The sequence below is a fragment of the Myxine glutinosa genome, chromosome 7, assembly GCF_964187855.1.
Source record: "Myxine glutinosa chromosome 7, kmMyxGlut1.1, whole genome shotgun sequence".
NCBI lineage: Eukaryota > Metazoa > Chordata > Myxini > Myxiniformes > Myxinidae > Myxine > Myxine glutinosa.
In genome coordinates this window covers 36,820,025-36,840,176 of record NC_136267.1, presented here as the reverse complement: position 1 = coordinate 36,840,176, position 20,152 = coordinate 36,820,025, and the positions used below count along the sequence as shown (strand labels likewise).

At 51.4% G+C, this 20,152-nt stretch overlaps 1 protein-coding gene across 10 annotated transcripts in view; it reads left to right on the top strand.

The window, feature by feature from the left end:
* LOC137431124 (anoctamin-8) overlaps positions 1–20,152 on the top strand; it is a 58,262-nt gene that overhangs the window by 9,138 nt on the left and 28,972 nt on the right. For all 10 annotated transcript variants that reach the window (XR_013624062.1, XR_013624061.1, XR_013624060.1 and 7 more), the window contains 3 exons: positions 87–225; positions 1,014–1,110; positions 1,337–1,453. Coding sequence is in view for 7 of the 10 variants with exons in the window: in XM_078781505.1 (XP_078637631.1) it covers positions 87–225; positions 1,014–1,110; positions 1,337–1,453 (353 nt within the window). In the remaining 3 variants the exon portion in view is untranslated. The remainder of the gene's footprint in view (positions 1–86; positions 226–1,013; positions 1,111–1,336; positions 1,454–20,152) is intronic.

Here is a 20,152-nt window from a genome sequence, read left to right as displayed (position 1 = left end):
CTCATGATGCATTCCCCTACTTCAAATCCATGAGTCCTTATCTCAGATCTCAGTATCTCTGTGGTTGTGGTTGTTGTTGTTTGTAGTTTTCTTGCTGGTGCTGAAGCAATGGGCCTACAGAAGCGTGTTCGGCCAGAATTTGGAGGAGGGTTTCGACCGTTCACCCTCGATGAAAGCTTCATATTTGAGGGAGATAAGGATCCACAGTCGTTCTTATCTTCTCGGGTGACCGAATAATCTGACTGTTCGCTGTACATAATATGTTGACACGGATAAAAAGAGTTTAATTTGATATATGATGGTCATTCCAAGATTATAGAGGTTATTGCTGTTGTTGATGAGCCCCGCTCAGTTCTGCTCGAACAGACTCACGTCACGGAGATGGCCGATCGAGCTCTCGGGAGCGACCCAGAAATCCCTCACATCCAGGATGGTGTACCCCCACCTTCGCGAAGTCAGGGCCATGACAGAGTTGGATAGAGAGAGAGAGAGAGAGAGAGAGAGAGAGAGAGAGAGAGAGAGAGAGAGAGAGAGAGGGGGGGGGGGGGGGGGGAGGGGGAGAGAGAGAGAGAGAGAGAGAAGAAGAAGAAGTAGTAGTAGTCGTAGTAAAGGGCCAGTCCATGGGGACCGATCGGCACTCTGATCTTGACCGCGCTGCCCTGACGAACCCGAGCAGCAGGGAAGAATGGGCAAGAGTTAGCCCCTGACTTGCATTGGGGGTACAACCACCGCAAAGGGGCGTCCCTGATAGTGTTTTACAGTTGACCCGTCTGGTGAACTAGCATGTTCCTCTTGATGTGGGTATCCACGGTTAAAATCCCATTTACTGTGTTCGCTTGTCCATTGTATACTTCTCCTAGAAATGCAAGTAAAATTACACCGTATGTCCTTATCCTTAGCATGTTCTTATCCTACTTGCAGTTACACGTACAAACTCGTCTATGAGCTGTAGACGCTGTTAGAAAATAGCTGTGTACTCTTGTTTTGTTTGTCTGCGGGTGGAACCCTCTCAGGATCGCCAGAGCATCATTGCTTATTGGCTCAAGAACCTGCGAGCCAACTCTGGTGACAAACTTCTTGACATGTCCTTTCAGGAAGGTCAGCCACTCGGTAAGAGACTGCTTGAAGCAGACAAATGTAGGTCTGCTCGACCCGTTCCTACACATATATGGAATTACTCTTCAAACTTTGTGACACCCTTTACGGCGACGCTTCTTTCTTGTTAATGTTCTTTCTTTTTTCCGTAGTGTTTCCTGTGCTAATTTTCATTTCTCGAACCGGACATTCCGGATTGTTCATCTGATGGGAATTATGAATGCTTGCCTTACTCTCACAGTGCCAGAACTGGTGGAGAGAGGGGTCATTTCCCAGGTATTCCCTTTGCACGAGTGGCCAGCGCTCGAAAAGCTACGATATATCTGGTTGAGGCATTGGTCCTGGCAGCAGCCTCTTGGTGAGATTAACTTTGCAACAGGATGTTTTCACGCAGATATCAAGGGTCAGGCAGTAACTTGAATTCTTCCTTATTTGAGAAAACAAAACTTACGGTCTTTAGATCTTTAGCAGAAACAACTTTAGGCAAGCATATAGATTCACACTACAGCTTTGGTGAATTTTTCTGTACTGTCGGACCTCGGCATTTGAGGTCCCAACACTTGCTGACCCCATGTGTTCGCAGTTGATAAAATGTGACCTGCTCCAAAATGTGACCAGCCATGTGCCCCGCGTATTCGCGGTTTTTTGCGGGCACAAAAAAATATTTTGACCGGGAACCGTGAGTGATATATATATATTGTTACAGACGTGGCTTGGATGTTATTTACCGAGCGGTTTTATGGTATGACCACGTCTGCACAAGTTACCCGATTGTGCCCGAACGTTGACTAATCGCGCTATGCTAGACCAATGAAGGAAAAAGAAGACACACGGCTGGAATTAATACGACACGACACCAGGGATACGGTTCTCAAAGGTTGTTATTACAATAATGCGGAAGGTTTAGATTACAGGGACAAGAGGGAAACATAGGAAGGTGGGCACTTAAACACACTTATATTAACCCCAACAGACGACAGATAAACGGGACAAGGCTCACTCACACGGGGTTTGATGCAAAGGACAGGCGGGTAGCGATCGCTCCAGGTGCACCTGGGCTCAGGGCAGGATCACGTACGGTCCAGTTTAAGAGATGCGGTGGAGGTATTGCAGCGCTCGAGGGGTGGCGACTTCTCTCTCCAGGCTGGGGGCGCATCTGACGTCACATCCGGCGCGGGGCCGCGTATATCCGGCGGGGAGTGACACGCCCTCGGCTCGTTAGCTCCGCCTCGTGGAATCGGCACGTTGCTTCTCATTGGGTGCGTGGGGGGGTTACTGGCTCCGCCCCTGACGAGGAGCTGACAGCCAGCCCCTTCGGGGTAACGCCGTGGAGCGTATGGTCATGGCGGGTAACCGAGCCGGTGTGAGGACGCACACTCCCCGCCCCTCTGTTGTTGTAGTCGTAGTTGTAGTTGTAATTGTTGTTGTAGTTGTTGTTATTGTTGTTGTTTGGGGAAGAAGATGGGAGGAGGTATGGGAAAGGTCCTAAACTCACTACTGATGCCATATAATCACATTCTGGTGCAACGAAGAGTCATAATTAATGGAAACGAGGCCTTAACTGACATAGAATAAGAATAACTAGGAAGATGTCCGAAAGTTGTCTACGTGTGGTGCGGTGGACCTGGGCACGACATTTAATGGGGGAATAAGGGGAAGGTCGGCTCTACTGATTGTTATTTACATGCAATGGGACTAGGGAATGGGGGATCGGGGAAAGTTGGGGAGTATTGGAGAAAATAGGGGAATATTTACCAGCGGATATGGAGGCCAAATTCCATATTCGCAACATTGCACCCTTCTCTACCCTCGGGGCGTCCCGACCCGATAAATTTTTACCTACTTTAGTGTGGCACGCAATGTAGTTCCCTCTACTATTAACTCTACCCTGAGTGCGACAGTTTTACAGATATTCACAAATGAGTAAATATGTCCCCCTGCGACGTTGCACCCTTCTCCTCACAGAAACACACCCACAGGATAACCGAATCCGGAAAGAATCCTCAAACTAAACATACAGCCGGTAGGGAGCATTATTTACACGACTACGCTGCTATTTACACTACGATCCAGGACCTGTTTTTGGAGGAACACATGCAGATGTTATGCATAGAGAGAGCGCGCTTGCCAACATCGATACACCAACCCACGAGTGCTCTGTGGCCGACGGCCTTTAATAACGTGCAGAGCACCCTTCCCGAGCATCAACAGCACCACCCCACCACCAATCGGTGCAGTCACCATTGTTCATTGGAATAAAAATAAATTCGACAACCCCTAACCCTGCAGGTGTCTCTTGCTCTTCTTGTGGTGCACTTGGTGGTGTTAACTATTAGTGGTTCACCTGTATGGCATAGGTGCCACGTTGACCCATAGGTCCATCCCCGGGTGGTGCTTGGCCGCAAACGAACTGCGGTCCATTGTGGGTGGCCACAAACATTGCGGTCCATATGGTGTATCGATCCCGGCAGCAAACAGCGAAAGTGCAGGCCCACAACTGCGCAGCCAGCACCTCTCTCTCCTCTCTCTCTACCCCAAAGCCAGATCCTCGGAGGTGGGAGACAAAAGAAGCAGACAAGTGAGTAAGGTGGTAAGGGCGCAAAAGTGCACGCAATACAAGATGATGCACACTGGGGGCACATGGGAACCAGGTGAGACAGGTACGTTCCTATCGTACGCCCCCCCCCACCAGGTAACCTACATGGCCCCTCCCTTACCCCTTACTGTATCCACAAAACACAACACTACCCATAAACATCTACTTTACAAATCGACAAACATCCCTACTGTCTTCCCCGTTCCTCCCATAAACCAAATTCGTCTTCTCTCCCTCCTAACCAATCAAATTTGCCATTTTCAACTCTCATCAAAATTTGCCATTTTCAACTCAACATCAAAATTTGCCATTACCAATTCATCATCAGTCCCTCCTAGGGAGGGAGAGATGGAATCACCCCAATGTCTCATCCACGTCGTGATGCGTCTCACAAATCCTCACAGCAATTCTCATTTCTGCAACACAACCAAAGAAAACACAGGTGTGGAGTCATCATCATCACCACAGGTAAGTGGCTGCGTATGGTGCGACAGGTTCTTCAATCCTAACTATTTCCTAAATGACTTTAACAACTTTACACTACCCGGGGTCTTTCTCCGGCCAAACCATTGGCCCTCTTACACTATGGGTTCTAAAAAACCAATTCCCATTGGCCAAACTGTGGTGCTCTTCAATTTGGGGTCTCACTCCCCCGATTCATCTCCCGGTGCCCTCGCACAATTTCTGGGCTGCGACGTGTACCTCTCCCAGTGGGTCTACCCACCTGCACACCTCCACCACTGCAGTTGCCTCCGAGCTTACCTGCTCCTTACCCTAACCTAACTAACTGGGGCAGGCCCTCTGGCGCTCTCCCCACTCGGTGCCCTCTCTGGCACTGGGCTACCCGGGTCCATCCTCCGGATCCTCGGGCCCCATCCACAACTCTACCGGCTCCCAGAGCCCACCTGCGGCCTCACCTGGCCGACATCCTCACAGTGGTGGAGTGCCCAACCAACTACACACACTAACAGGCTACACGCCCCGCCATTTCCACAACACTAATGCACCCATTCACAACACCATTCTGCAACCGCACCACAGATGCCAATATCCAACCACAATTTACCTGTACCCTCTACCTAACACTTACACTACCCGCCCCGGGTATCCGTGATGGGGGTCCACTCTTCCCCCATTCACACCTTCGCACCATGCACACCACTCCGTACCACTTACTCCAACTCTCTCCACACACCTGTACTTGCACACCTGTGCTCTCACACCTGGTGCCACCTGCACCCTTCTCTCCCCAAGCGCATTCGCGCTGATCCACACACTCACTACTCATACACTGCTCCACACACCTGTCCAGTTGCACACCTGTGCAATCACACCTGTTCCATCCTCACACACACGGCATCATCTCAGCTAACTACTCCCTTCTGAAACTTGCGCTTCCCAGTCGTCCCTTTAAACTATTGCGCTCCCACGTCATTATCATCCACACTAATCTACCTGCGTCCCCACTACAGGTATCAGTCACTAACTAACCTTAACGTTACCTAAGGTCATCTTCTCTAGATCCCTACACACAATATCCTAACCCACCCGGGCTAGTTTTCACTGCCATACACCCCATAAGCTATTGCTCCTTTGCCCCACGCTTTCTGTGAGGGATGGTGGATTTGCCATCCCACCACATCGGGGGTCTCTCACTACCAATTTCGCTCGTCCAAATCCAACAATTCAAAAATTTTCTATTTACTGCCAATTCTATTCACTTTTCTAAATTTTGTATCAAATCACTACTATCACTATTACCATTACCCGTCTACTTATTACATCCTCTCGGTGCGCCAATTCACATCTACAGCCCGGCTTCGTACAGCCGAGCAATGAATGCGGGTCGTTTTGTGCCAGCGGCTGGATACGTCCCGCATTCGGGGCAGGGACGGGGGCTTACCCGGGCCGAGATCCCACGCACCACTTCGGCGTGGAGCCATCCAATGTCCCGATCTCGACCTGCCGGCACGTCTCAATAGAAAGTGGTCGCCATGACGACCCTTCCTATCGAGCTGCCCGCTCCGCCTAGTGGAGCCCGGACGCGGCCGTTCCACGCGAGGCCCAGCGTGGATCGCGCACGGCGGTTCTTTCGAAACCGCCGTGGTTCGGATCCCCGCTGGTTCTCGCGGCACGCGAAGCCCGGCACGCACCGAGGGCCTGATTCGGCTATAAGTCGTTCTAAACTCTACCCCGTCTAACGTCGATGTTTCACCTGGATTCTTACACCCCGCAGCCCGTTCCTTGCTCACACATCCAGCCGTGCCCATGCTCCTCGTACCTTTCCTTACACACCCAGGTACACCCATTCCACTCACAGCCTTGGTCACACACCTGACCACCGAACACTTTGGCACACATTCGTTGCTCGCACACCTCACCAATACACCGCTTCGCGCCCCCTCCTCGGTCACCTCCTCTGTGACAATCACAGGTGTGCTCTCATTCGCACACCCAACCACGTGCCTCACCACCAACTCCAGCGTGCATTCCCACTCACGCTCTACCATTCCAGGTGTGCATCCTTCCATCCCAGGTGTACATCCTCGCTCACCTGTCACAACTAACTCACGCTCCATGTCACTCTCACTACTTTCACCTCCATTCCTGACAGCGCACTCACCCTTACTCTTGACAGCGCACTCTTTCCCCATGCACCTGTCCGTTACACACCTTTCTCGCGCACACTCTCCCGTTACACCCTCTGTAACACTCACCACAGGTGTGCATTCTTCCTTGCCTTTGACAGCGCACTCTTTCCCCATGCACCTGTCCGTCACACACCTTTCTCGCGCACACTCTCCCGTTACACCCTCTGTAACACTCACCACACCGCGCTTCCATGTGCCCCCTCGCACACGCGCTACGACCGACTCACTCTCGCCAGCACCCTCACTCCTTGGCACGCACTTTTTCCTCACACACCCCAGAGTCGGACTTTCTCGCACACCTCCTTTTTCGCACACCAGCCCTGTCGCACACTTCACCAACGGCCTTTCACGAACACCCGGATCCAAACCAATCCCCAAGCTTCTTAAATCCCCTGGCGCATCATACGCACGACCATATTGGTCACCACTTACACCGGGTCCTCTTCCTCTTCGCTTCTCCTCCATCACCTGCGAATCCCTCATCCGGTTAATGAGCACATCATCACGATCCAAACACAGACTTTGGACCAATTCTTTCATCTCCTCTTTTATCTCTTTGTTATCCCCTCTCCGTCGCTTCTTAATTTCGCTCACCCCTTCTTCCACTTCTTCTAATTTGTGCCTCACCTCTTTTATTCCCCGGTACGTCTCCTCAAGCTCGTCCTCCAAGGCTACCTTGACCGTTTCCATGTGCGTCCTCACCTGCCGGTCCTTCGTCTCCATTACCTCTATCACCTCGTCCAACCTCGTTGTCAGTCCCTCACGTACTATCTGACATTCCCTCTTTGTCGCTATTAAGTCGTTTTTTATGTCGTTTTGTGTCGCTTTTAAACCTCCTAATACTGCAGTGTTCCTTTGAACCTGCTCCGTTAGTCCTTTTTGTCCCTCCGTCAGCTGTTCCACCTCCTGCGTCAGGTCCTCTATGCCCCCTTGTAACTTTACAGTCCCCTTTCTCACCTCCTTTTCCATGTGCTCCTCACAGTGCCTCACCTCCTCGCGCACTCCTCCGACCTCCTCACTCACTCCTCTTCTGATCTCCTCTCCCATCACTTGCATCTCCTGCCCAGATGCCACCCTCATCTGCTCCATTTCCTCCCTGTGAGCATCCAGTTTGGTTTCTACCCCCATTCTGACCCCCTCTATCTGCTGCTCCATTTGTTTAACTTCCCTTTCCGCTTGGTCCCTCATGTCCCTCAATTTGCCTTCCATACTGTTTTCTAACCCCTCTAACCCATTTTTCACTCCCTCTATCTGATTCTCCTGGGCAGCCATTCTATTTTCTACCCCCTCTAACCCCTTTTTCACTTCTTTTATCCCGTTGTCTAACCCCTCAAAATTATTGTCTAACTTCTCACTGGTACCCCTCGCTTCGTCCCTCATTACCCCCATTTGCTCACTCTGAGCATCCATCCGGTTCCCCAACCGCTCACCCAATCGCTCATTATCAGCCCTCGTTTCCTCCCTCATTTTCTCGCTATTCTGGGCCATAAGGGCCTTCATTTGTATGAAAAAAAGGCCCCAATCCATCGGGGGCGCTGCCACGGTCGCTGGCGCGGTGATCAGCGAGGCGCCATTTTGCGCGCCCGCTTCTTCGTGCGTGACGGCGCTATTTTGCGAACCTGCCGCCCTCACTGCTTCGCTCTCCTCCTGTCCCTCATTTTGGTCCTGGATCGACCCTACCTCACTCTCCTTTACCGGACCCCAGCTGTCTTGATCCGCCATAGCGCGACTTTCAAAATTCGGTTTTTATTTTTTATTTTCGTAAAACAAATTCAAATTTCGCCGTTATAATTTCGCGCGGGAAACGCGCTCCGAATCGATTCGGTCGAGCGCCGTACGCGCTCCGGCTCGATTTTCCCTCCCAAAATTTGGGCCTAACTAATTTAGTCCCGGGTTCGAATTCCACTCCTCGACACCAATTGTTACAGACGTGGCTTGGATGTTATTTACCGAGCGGTTTTATGGTATGACCACGTCTGCACAAGTTACCCGATTGTGCCCGAACGTTGACTAATCGCGCTATGCTAGACCAATGAAGGAAAAAGAAGACACACGGCTGGAATTAATACGACACGACACCAGGGATACGGTTCTCAAAGGTTGTTATTACAATAATGCGGAAGGTTTAGATTACAGGGACAAGAGGGAAACATAGGAAGGTGGGCACTTAAACACACTTATATTAACCCCAACAGACGACAGATAAACGGGACAAGGCTCACTCACACGGGGTTTGATGCAAAGGACAGGCGGGTAGCGATCGCTCCAGGTGCACCTGGGCTCAGGGCAGGATCACGTACGGTCCAGTTTAAGAGATGCGGTGGAGGTATTGCAGCGCTCGAGGGGTGGCGACTTCTCTCTCCAGGCTGGGGGCGCATCTGACGTCACATCCGGCGCGGGGCCGCGTATATCCGGCGGGGAGTGACACGCCCTCGGCTCGTTAGCTCCGCCTCGTGGAATCGGCACGTTGCTTCTCATTGGGTGCGTGGGGGGGTTACTGGCTCCGCCCCTGACGAGGAGCTGACAGCCAGCCCCTTCGGGGTAACGCCGTGGAGCGTATGGTCATGGCGGGTAACCGAGCCGGTGTGAGGACGCACACTCCCCGCCCCTCTGTTGTTGTAGTCGTAGTTGTAGTTGTAATTGTTGTTGTAGTTGTTGTTATTGTTGTTGTTTGGGGAAGAAGATGGGAGGAGGTATGGGAAAGGTCCTAAACTCACTACTGATGCCATATAATCACATTCTGGTGCAACGAAGAGTCATAATTAATGGAAACGAGGCCTTAACTGACATAGAATAAGAATAACTAGGAAGATGTCCGAAAGTTGTCTACGTGTGGTGCGGTGGACCTGGGCACGACATTTAATGGGGGAATAAGGGGAAGGTCGGCTCTACTGATTGTTATTTACATGCAATGGGACTAGGGAATGGGGGATCGGGGAAAGTTGGGGAGTATTGGAGAAAATAGGGGAATATTTACCAGCGGATATGGAGGCCAAATTCCATATTCGCAACAATATATATATACAGTCATCCCTCGCTATATCGCGGTTCACTTTTCGCGGCTTCGGTACATCGCGGGTTTTTCTCGCTAGTATATGTAAAATTATATCGCGGATTTTTCGCTATATCGCGGGATTTTGCGGTATAAATGTATTTTTATATACTACTAGGACGTGCCCGTACGTGGCGTACCCGTAACCGTACCGTACCCGGTACCGTACCCGTACCGTACCCGTACCCGTGACGTGCCCGTAATGAATATGTACAAAATATAAATATGTATGTACTACAATCGATCGTACCTTACAACAATCAACACAGATTGCAACGTCAAATAAATGAATACGCTCTCAAATGTGCCGTCCAAGGCAGTGTCTGCTCGCCACGTTCAGCATCAGTTCAGCGTCACTATGACTATCCGTAAGTCCGGAAGTGACGTCCTCATTTGACTGTCCGGAAGGTCGCATATCGCAGGAAAGCGAAAGAATCGCAAATTAGTTTTAATTAGTTTTAAAACATCGTTTAACGCCAACATAGCGCCAACATAGTTTGCCGACGGGAAATAAATGAATACGCTCTCAAATGTGCCATCCGAGGCAGAGTCTGTTCGCCACGTTCGGCACACGTGATAGCTCGCTGCTCTCTGATTGGTTGAATCGTTTTTTGGACATAGCTCGGTAACTACTTCTGCGATTAATTTAAAACCTTGAAAAGGCACATCCTCGGGTCCCCAGCAATATACCTGGCAAGTTTCAAGTATATCGGACCCGTGGTTGTCGAGAAACAGCGGTCACAGACAAACAAACACACACACAGACACACACACACACACACACACAGACACACACACACACACACACACACAGAGATTGCTGGAATTATAGATAGATTATTTTAAATATTTTTGTGGTAAAATAAGCATTTTCTAGCCTAAAAAATTAAAAAACGTAAAGAAATAAGAAAAATACAGTGATTAAAACATATTACAAGAAATAAAATACTGTACATAGTGTACAGTAGAAGGGTAGACAAAGAGACAAAGAGACAAAGAGTCGTGCGTATGGAAAACGCAGATGCGGCAGCTTCCACTTGCGCTAGTTACCCACGTAATGGGTAACTGTAATGCTCTTTCTGGCTGTGCAGTACATTCATCATCGTCATCACCTTCATCGTCATCAGTACTGCACAGCTAATTCATCATCATCTTTATCACGCAAGTTGTAGTATTGAAGAGCCGGGGCTCTTGCTTGATACGGACGAAATGACGGGCAAGACACAAACTCGTCCGAGAAGATATTTATTCTCAAAACCAATTCGGGAACACTGAAAAGCCCGTTTATCGGGCTGCATTATAAAGCACAACCAGAAACCGAAAGCCACGCCTCTCAAGCGTGGCGTGCTTCGGTGGTCACGTGATCAACAGGTGTAGCTGATTATACCCGCAAAGCGCGGCACGCTTTAGCGGTCACGTGACCAGCCACTCTCGCGCCGGGGATCCCCGCCGGTGACGTCACCGGCTGGAGCAAGGAGATTCTGATGCTGGTCTTGCTTGGGGGACCCATGGGTAGCTACAGTATCTTCATTGGTGAGTACCCATTAGAATTTTATATGTTGTTAAAATTACGTATGTTTAAGAGTGTAAAAAGTGTTTAAGAGTATAGGAAGTGTTTATAAGAGTATGGGAAAGGTTAATAAGAGTGTGGGGAGGGTCATAAAGCTTTAAAATATATATAAATAATAAAATAAAAATATGGTCGCTACTTCGCGGATTTTCGTCTATCGCGGGGGGTTCTGGAACGTAACCCCCGCGATAAACGAGGGATCACTGTATATATATATATATATATATATATATATATATATATATATATATATTGTTGTGGATATGAGAATGTTTTTTTAATTTATTGTTGTGTAGTGAAATGTTGTAAAATGTCACCCTCCTTCCTGCATTTGTTGTATAAAGGTCAAAGGGCGTTCCCGTAGTTAATTCCATAAAGCATACACGCAGGACACCATATCTCCCTGTTCAATAGTTATATCCTTATTCTGTGTATTAGGCTAAGGATTTGTCTTCCATTAATTTGACACTCCATTGCACTGCATTAAATAAAGTAGATCCCTCCGATATGGCATCTTCAAAGTGCCAGGTTTGCCAGGTTTGCTGCAATTGCCAACTGCATTTGGGCGGTTTTCTTCATTCGCCATTGCTGCCCTTTGGCTGGGGCTAGCTCGAATCGCCCCAAAACCACCATTGGCCACGAGGTAAGGTCGGGGAGGAAGGGCGTGTCTCCACCTCGTCATAGAGGGGAGGAGTGAACCAGCCCTTGCCGACCAACCCAGAACGAGGGGTTGGCTTTAGAGGGCGGAGAGAGAACGTTTGGGGGAGGTTCGAAAAAGGGTCAAGGGTGGGGCTTATATAACCCGAGGAAGACGCCCCCAGAAGAGTGGAGGAGGGAGGAGATCAGATCACAGACAAGCCTGAAGAGAGTCCTGGAGTTTGTGAGAGAGGGAGAGAGAACCCGTCACGCCAGACCCCCCACCAGCAGCGTTGGCTCCACCAAGCAGCTCCGACCCGTTACCCCGCGCACACGACAGGATCGGTGGCATCGGCGGCCGTCGAGGTCCAGCCCGACGTCCCGTGTGGGATCAAGCTCCAGCCAGCTCTGTGCCTTCCTCCCCCTCCAGCCACCCACCTCCTTCCAGCCAATCCACTCTGCAATTCCCCGTGTGAGTCCGTCTTTGTTTGTTCTGTCCAGGGTATTAATTAAGCCTGTTTAGATAAGCTAGCGATTTTCACTGTGTCTCTGATTTCTTCTGTAAATTATTTTATTATCCTTCCTTCTCCTTGGTTACTTTTGGTTGTAAATAGCAAATAAATTATATGCGTATTCCCTACTTCTGTCTTCCTCTTCTTCACATCCGTGTCGCCTTTGTCTTTTCCCCATTGAATATCTGTGGCACGATTTGGCCCACGTTTAAGGGATCGGGTCTAGTCATTGTAAAAACGGTTCGGGCCGCGGCGCCATCCGCTCGGCAAATTAACATCTTATCCGCGGTCCGTAACAATATATATATATATATATATATATATATATATATATATATATATATATATATATATATATATATATATATATATATCTATCTATAATTCCACTAATCTCTGTGTGTGTGTGTGTGTGTGTGTGTGTGTGTGTGTGTGTGTGTGTGTGTGTGTGTGTGTGTGTGTCTGTGTGTGTGTGTGTTTGTCTGTGACCACTGTTTCTCGACAACCACGGGTCCGATATACTTTAAACTTGCCAGGTATATTGCTGGGGACCCGAGGATGTGCCTTTTCAAGGTTTCATATTAATCGGACAAGTACTTACCGAGCTATGGCGATTTAGCCGTTCGCCGTTCGCTTTGGCGTTGCGAATGGACCAAACCATTGCATGTAAATAGAGGGGGGGGGGGTTCTGTGGTCGTTGCGAATGGACCAAACCATTCATGTAAATAGAGGGGGGGGGGTTCTGTGGTCGTTACTGCCACGTGGTTTCAAAGTTTTTTTTTGTTGTTGTTGTTTGCACGCATGTTTTTTTGCACCCACGTACGGGCACGCCCTAGGATGTTTACACACACACACCCCTACACAAATTTTTTTTTTTTTTTTTTTTTGGCAAGGAACGGGCACCCACGTACGGGCACGTCCTAGCTTATATATAGTACGGGCATGCCCTAGTATATATAAATACATATACATATACACACACTCACACAGATACACTCATACATACATACATACACACTCACATATACAAACACACATATATCATTAAAAACAAGGAAATAATGCTCACATATGACCTGATGATCCCATCGAGTGTGAACATAGAAAACAAAGCATTGTGACAGGATGTAGTGCTTATGTACAAAAAGGAAAAGACAGCATTGATTGAGATATCATTACCCAGAGATTTAGGCGTAAATAAAGGAGAAATCAAGAAAATGTCCAAACACCAAGACCTCAAGAAAGAAGTGAAAAGATCCTGGAAGCTGAAGAGCGCTAACATTGTACCAGTGATAATTCGACCAACAGGAACGTTTAAAAAAAACCCCCACAGAGATCTACACGTGTATATATATGTATATAATATATATATGTATATATATGTATATAATATATATATGTATATATTGAAGGAGCTCGGGCTCCCACGTCGATCGGAAGAATGGACGCGACAAAAAGCTGGAATTCGCCCGAGTTGCTTTATTCAAACAAAACACTCAGGTACTCTGAAAAGCCCGTTTATCGGGCAGCAATATATATACACACATTATCCCGGAGCGTTTGCCCAGGAAAGGCGAGAGGGGGCGTGGCCGAGCGTCCTGGCTGCGGCCTGGCAAGTTGAGGGCGAGCCTGCCCGGGCGTCCCGACCGAGGCCTGGCAAGTTGAGCGCGGGCCTGCCCGGGCGTCCTGGACAAGCCCGGCATGGTGATCGCTCCGCGTCCTTGATAGGTGCAAGGCGATTGTGAAAACCCAGCGGTAGCCGCTACACACGTCCCACCAGAATCGACTTGCACCGGCAGGGTCAATTTGAGGGGGGTCCTGATGACCCGGCCGAAGCGACCCCTGGCGGGTCGTGGGGGGGGGGGGGGGGGGGTCCGGTGTGGTGGTGGGCGGTCGAGTGGGGGGCACCGTGGACGGGGGGCGGCCTCGCCACGGCGGAAGGGCCACCCGTGGTGGTTGGTCGACGTCCACGTGCGCCGGCTTGAGGCGGTCCACCGCAATCCGGTCCGACCTGCCGCCGATGTCGATGACGAACGACTTGTCGTCCCGTCGCAGGACCCGGAAGGGCCCGTCGTACGGCGGCCGGAGTGGCCCCCGATGTGCGTCGTGACGCACAAAAACATACTCCGCTGTGCGAAGTGCTGGGGAGACGTAGGACTGGGGGTCACCGTGGTGGGATGTTGGCACGGGGGCAAACCGTCGGGCGGCCTCCTGGAGGTCCGAGCGCTGGTGAGCTGCGGACCAGGGACTGGTAGCGTCGGGCACGAATTCGCCCGGGACGCGTAGCGCCTGGCCGTAGACAAGCTCGGTGGTGGATGCCTGGAGGTCCTCCTTGGGGGCCGTGCGGAGGCCCAAAAGGACCCACGGCAGCCGGTCGGCCCAACCGCCGTCTTGAAGGCCGGCCATGAGCGCGGCCTTCATGGAGCGGTGGAATCACTCGCACAACCCGTTTGCTTGGGGGTGGTAGGCCGTAGTACGGTGGAGCTTGACCCCCAGGTTGCGGGCGACCGCGCCCCACAGCTCGGAGGTGAACTGTGGTCCGCGGTCTGACGAGATGTCTGCCGGTGCGCCGAAGCGGGCGACCCAGGTGGCGATGAAAGCCTGCGCCACGTCGGCGGTGGTGGTGGAGACGAGGGGAACGGCCTCCGGCCACCTGGTGGTCCTGTCCACCATGGTGAGCAGGTGTGTGAACCCCCGTGACGGGGGGAGGGGGCCCACCAGATCCACGTTGACGTGGTCGAAACGTCGTTTGGGCACGGTGAAAGGTGCCAGCGCGGCCTGGGTGTGTCGGTGGACCTTGGCCCGTTGGCAGGCTGTGCAGGTGCTGGTCCAATCGCGGACGTCCCGACGAAGGCCGTGCCAGACGAATCGCGCCGACACCAGCTTCTGGGAAGCTTTCCGGCCCGGGTGGGAAAGGCCGTGGAGGGAGGCAAAGATGCGGCGTTGCCAGGTGATGGGCACGATGGGGCGAGGCTGGCCTTGGGAGACGTCGCAGAGCAGGACAGTGTCCGCAAAGAGGATGTCGGCCAGGCGGAGGGCCGTGTCCGCCGCCCGGAGGGCTTGCACCGTGGTGTCGGTGGTTTGGTCCGCCGCCATAAGCGCGAAGTCCATGCCCAGGTGGACCGCGTTCGCGCTGGCCCGGGAAAGACAGTCGGCCACGGCGTTGTTTTTGCCGGCGACGTGCCGGATGTCCGTGGTAAACTCCGACACGGCGGAGAGGTGGCGCTGTTGGCGGGCCGACCACGGCTCCGTGACCTTGGCCATTGCGTAAACCAACGGCTTGTGGTCGAAGAACGCCGTGAAAGGTCGGCCCTCCAGGAGGTGGCGGAAATGGCGGACGGCCAGGTGTAGACCGAAGAGCTCACGGTCAAACGTGCTGTATTTGAGCTCGTTCGGCCGGAGCTGCCGGCTGAAAAAAGCAAGTGGCTGCCAAACCCCGTTCACCCATTGCTCATGTACGGCGCCCACCGCGTAGTCGGAGGCATCCGTGGTGAGGGCGATGGGAGCGTTGAGCACCGGGTGAGCGAGCAGTGTCGCGTCGGCGAGGGCCCGCTTTGAGCTTTGGAAGGCCGCGTCCATTGCTGCGGACCAGGCGATGTCGTGCTTGGCCGGCTTGCCCCGGAGGGCTTCGTAGAGGGGCCGCATGAGTTGAGCAGCGCGGGGCACGAAGCGGTGATAAAAATTCACCATTCCCAGGAATTCCTGCAGGGCCTTTATGGTGCGGGGACGCGGGAACGTGGTGATGGCGTCGACCTTGGTTGGCAGCGGCACGGCCCCGTTCTTGGTGATGTGGTGGCCCAAAAAATCAACGGCCGTCGTGCCGAAGTGGCATTTGGCCGGGTTGACGATGAGGCCGTGCTCGCTGAGGCGCCCGAACAGTGTTCGGAGGTGGAGGAGGTGCTCGGCCCGGGACGTGCTGGCGACGAGGATGTCGTCCAGGTAAACGAAAAGGAACGGCAGGTCACGCAGCACGCCGTCCATCAAGCGCTGGAACGCCTGAGCCGCGTTCTTGAGACCAAACGGCATCCGTAAGAATTCGAATAAGCCGAACGGCGTGATGACTGCCGTTTTAGGGACGTCGGCCGCCCTGACAGGTACCTGGTGATATCCCCGTATGAGATCAATTTTCGAAAAAATGACCCGTCCCGCCAGACGAGCGGAGAAGTCTTGGATGTGCGGGATCGGATACCTTTCGGGGGTGGTAGCGTCGTTAAGGCGGCGGTAGTCGCCACATGGGCACCAGTCGCCCCCTGGCTTTGGGACGATGTGTAGTGGCGAAGCCCACGCGCTTTCGGAGCGCCGCACGATGCCGAGGTGTTCTAAAGCGTCGAACTCGGCTTTGGCCACGGCGAGCTTGGCTGGGTCGAGGCGGCGGGCTCTGGCGTAGACCGGCGGGCCCGTGGTTGGTATGTGGTGCTCGATCCCATGCCGTACTGCGACCGCCGAAAACGTCGGCCGCGTGAGGGCCGGGAACTCCGTGAGCAGGCGAGCAAACTCGTTCGCCGCCGGGAGGGCGCATGCCAGCTCGGTCGGCGCGGAGCTGCTCAATGTGCATACCAGGGAGCTGAAGGTTTCGGCGTTGATTAAACGACGCCGTTGGACGTCCACCAGCAGTCCGTGTGCGCAGAGGAAGTTGGCGCCTAGCAGAGCCATTGGCACGTTTGCGGTTACAAACGTCCAAGCAAAGCGTTGGCCGCCGAAGCAGAGGGTGACGTTGCGCGGGCCGAAGGTGCGGATGGCCGATCCGTTGGCCGCAACCAAGGAGGGGCCGCAAACCGCGGACTGCCTGTCCTGGTCAGAGGCGGGTATGACGCTCAGTTGGGCGCCGGTGTCGCACAGGAAGCGCCGTCCGGACGCTTTATCCGTGATGAACAGTAAGTTGCCCGTGTGGCCGGCGCTCATGGCTGGTAATGAACGCCGGCCCGGCCGTTTCCCGGCCTGCCGAAGGTGCACATGGGTCGGCATGTCCGGGCCTTCTGTCCGAACCTGGCATGATAGTAACACCACGCTTGGTCAGGTGGAGGCCCCGGTCGTCGTGCTGGAGGTGGTCGGCTCGGTGTAGCGGCCGCCAATTGCGTCGGCAGTTCGGTCGTCGACCGTGCCGGGTGCTCGGGCGCCATGGGTGTTGCGTCGGACGGCGGTGGGCCCCAGGTCGCTGCTGCGATGCGCTGGCCTGCGGCGGAGATCTTGTCGGCTTCCCTGGCAAGGGCACGGGGATCCGTGATCGTCGTGCTTGCCAGGGCGAGGCGTACCGGGCTAGGCAGCTGACGGAGGAACAGCTCCCGGAACAGGAATGCCGGAGAGTGCTCGCCGAGCAGCGAAAGCATGTAGTCCATTCGCTCGGAAGGGCGCGTGTCGCCGAGCTCGGGCAGGTCGAGCATGCGCCGTGCGCGTTCCGCCGATGGGAGGGCGAAAGCGTCGAGGAGGAGCTTTTTAATCGCGCCGTATTTGTCAGCGGCTGGCGGGCTCTCGAGGAGGCTCAGGGCACGGGCCGCGGTGGCTGAACCGAGCGCTGCTACCACATGGTGGAAGCGGGTGTCGTCGGCCGTGATGCCTCGCAGGGCGAACAGGGAGTCCGCCTGTGCGAACCAAACCGCCGCGTGAGCCTCCCAGAAGGTAGGCAGTTTAAGGGCCACTGCCGTGTCCATGTTGGTAGGTCACCATTGAAGGAGCTCGGGCTCCCACGTCGATCGGAAGAATGGACGCGACAAAAAGCTGGAATTCGTCCGAGTTGCTTTATTCAAACAAAACACTCAGGTACTCTGAAAAGCCCGTTTATCGGGCAGCAATATATATACACACATTATCCCGGAGCGTTTGCCCAGGAAAGGCGAGAGGGGGCGTGGCCGAGCGTCCTGGCTGCGGCCTGGCAAGCTGAGGGCGAGCCTGCCCGGGCGTCCTGGACGAGCCCGGCATGGTGATCGCTCCGCGTCCTTGATAGGTGCAAGGCGATTGTGAAAACCCAGCGGTAGCCGCTACAATATATGTATATAATATATATATATGTATATATATATATTATATATATATATTATATATATATATATATATATATATATATATATAGCTATATATATATATATATATATAGCTATATATATATATATATATATATATATATATATATATATATATATATATATATATATACATATATATATATATACATACATACCTGCTGCTCTGTCTCCTAGCAACCATAGAAAATGCTTTAAAATACCGTGATCCGTGTAATGTACTGCTTTATTGGTATGGCCAAGGCCGCAAGGCATGCTTTTGCAAAATCACAGTCGATCCCTTCAGAGTGGGAAGTGCATATGGTCATTCACAAAATACGGAATGCATTCACAAACATGGACCAGGAACATTGATTACAATACAGTCCACACACAAAGTATGCTCTCGATCCCGGGAATAGTTACTGTTGTAACTGCCCGGAGTTTAAGCTTGAAGGAAGATACAGTATTCTGAATTATCTTATGAAGACAGGCGTTGAGTTTAAATTGCATACCGTAACTTTACATGTCCTGGCATCACAGTCTTTGACATAAACTCAGAAGTGCTCTATACAGTCACGTGAAAAAGTAAGTACACCCCATGTAAAGTTTTGACTTTTTCAACATATTTCAACATACAGCTATTTGAACTTCATTTCAACAATATTGATAGATAAAGGTGATATAATATAACAAATATCATGAAACATTTACATTTTGTAGTCCATTGTATAATTTAAATAAACATACATGCAAATTTCGCATGTGGAAAAGTAAGTACACCCTTGGCTCTAATAGGTGGTATTGCCCCCGTTGGCAGAAAAGACCTCAAGTAGGCGTTTCTTATAACTGTCTACCAGTCTCTGACATCGACTGGGAGAAATTTTTGCCCACTCCTCCATGCAGAATTCTTTCAGCTGTGCGATGCTTGAGGGGTTTCTTGCATGCACAGTTCGTTTCAAACCCCCCCACAACATCTCGATGGGATTTAGATCCGGGCTTTGACTTGGCCATTCCAGAACCCTCCATTTCTTTCTTTTCAGGACGGGTTGTTCTAATTGGTGGATTTACTGGTATGTTTAGGGTCATTGTCATGTTGCAAGGTCCACCATCGGTTGAGCTTCAACTTTCCGACAGATGGCCTCACATTATCCTCAAGCACCCTCTGGTACAATGAAGAATTCATAGTGGATTCTGTGATGGTGAGCTGCCCAGGCCCTGATGCAGCAAAGCTGCCCCAAACCATAATATTTCCACCACCATGCTTTACAGTTGGTATCAGGTTCTTGTGGTGAAATGCTGTCTTTGTTTTTGCCAAACATGTCTTCTGGTACTGTGGCCAAATAGCTCTACCTTTGACTCATCTGTCCAGAGCACATTTTTCCAGAAGTGCTGGTCTTTGCCTCGGTGTTCATTGGCAAACTTTAGTCTTGCCCTGATGTTCTTTCTGGACAGCAAAGGTTTCCTCCTGACACACCTCCCATGTAGATCAAATTTGTGCAGCCTCTTTCTAATGGTAGATTCGTGCACTTTGAAATCAACAGTGGCAAGATCTACCTGTAGGTCCCGTGATGACATTCTGGGGTTCTTTGAGACTTCTTTCAGCATCTTGCGGTCTGCTCTCGGGCTGAACTTGCTGGGGCGGCCTGGCCTGAACAAGTTGGCAGTTGTTTGGAATCTTCTCCACTTGTAGATGATCTTCCGGACAGTCGAATGATTGATTTCAAATTGTTTGGAGATCTTTTTAAATCCCTTCCCAGACTCGTAGGCATCTATAACCTTCTTTCTGAAGGCCTCGGAGAGCTCTTTTGATCTTGGAATGGTGACGCCGTACGCTTCAACAACAAAGAGCAAACCAAACGAAATGTCTAAGGTTTAAATAAGACAGGTTCCTCCAAGATCTTCTCTAACGATGTTCTAATCATTTGCACTTGAGCTGGTGCACCTGATTCTAATTTTAGGTATTTGAAGTAGTGATAAATGTAGGGGTGTATTTACTTTTTCCACATGTGAAATTTGCATTTATGTTTATATAAATTATACA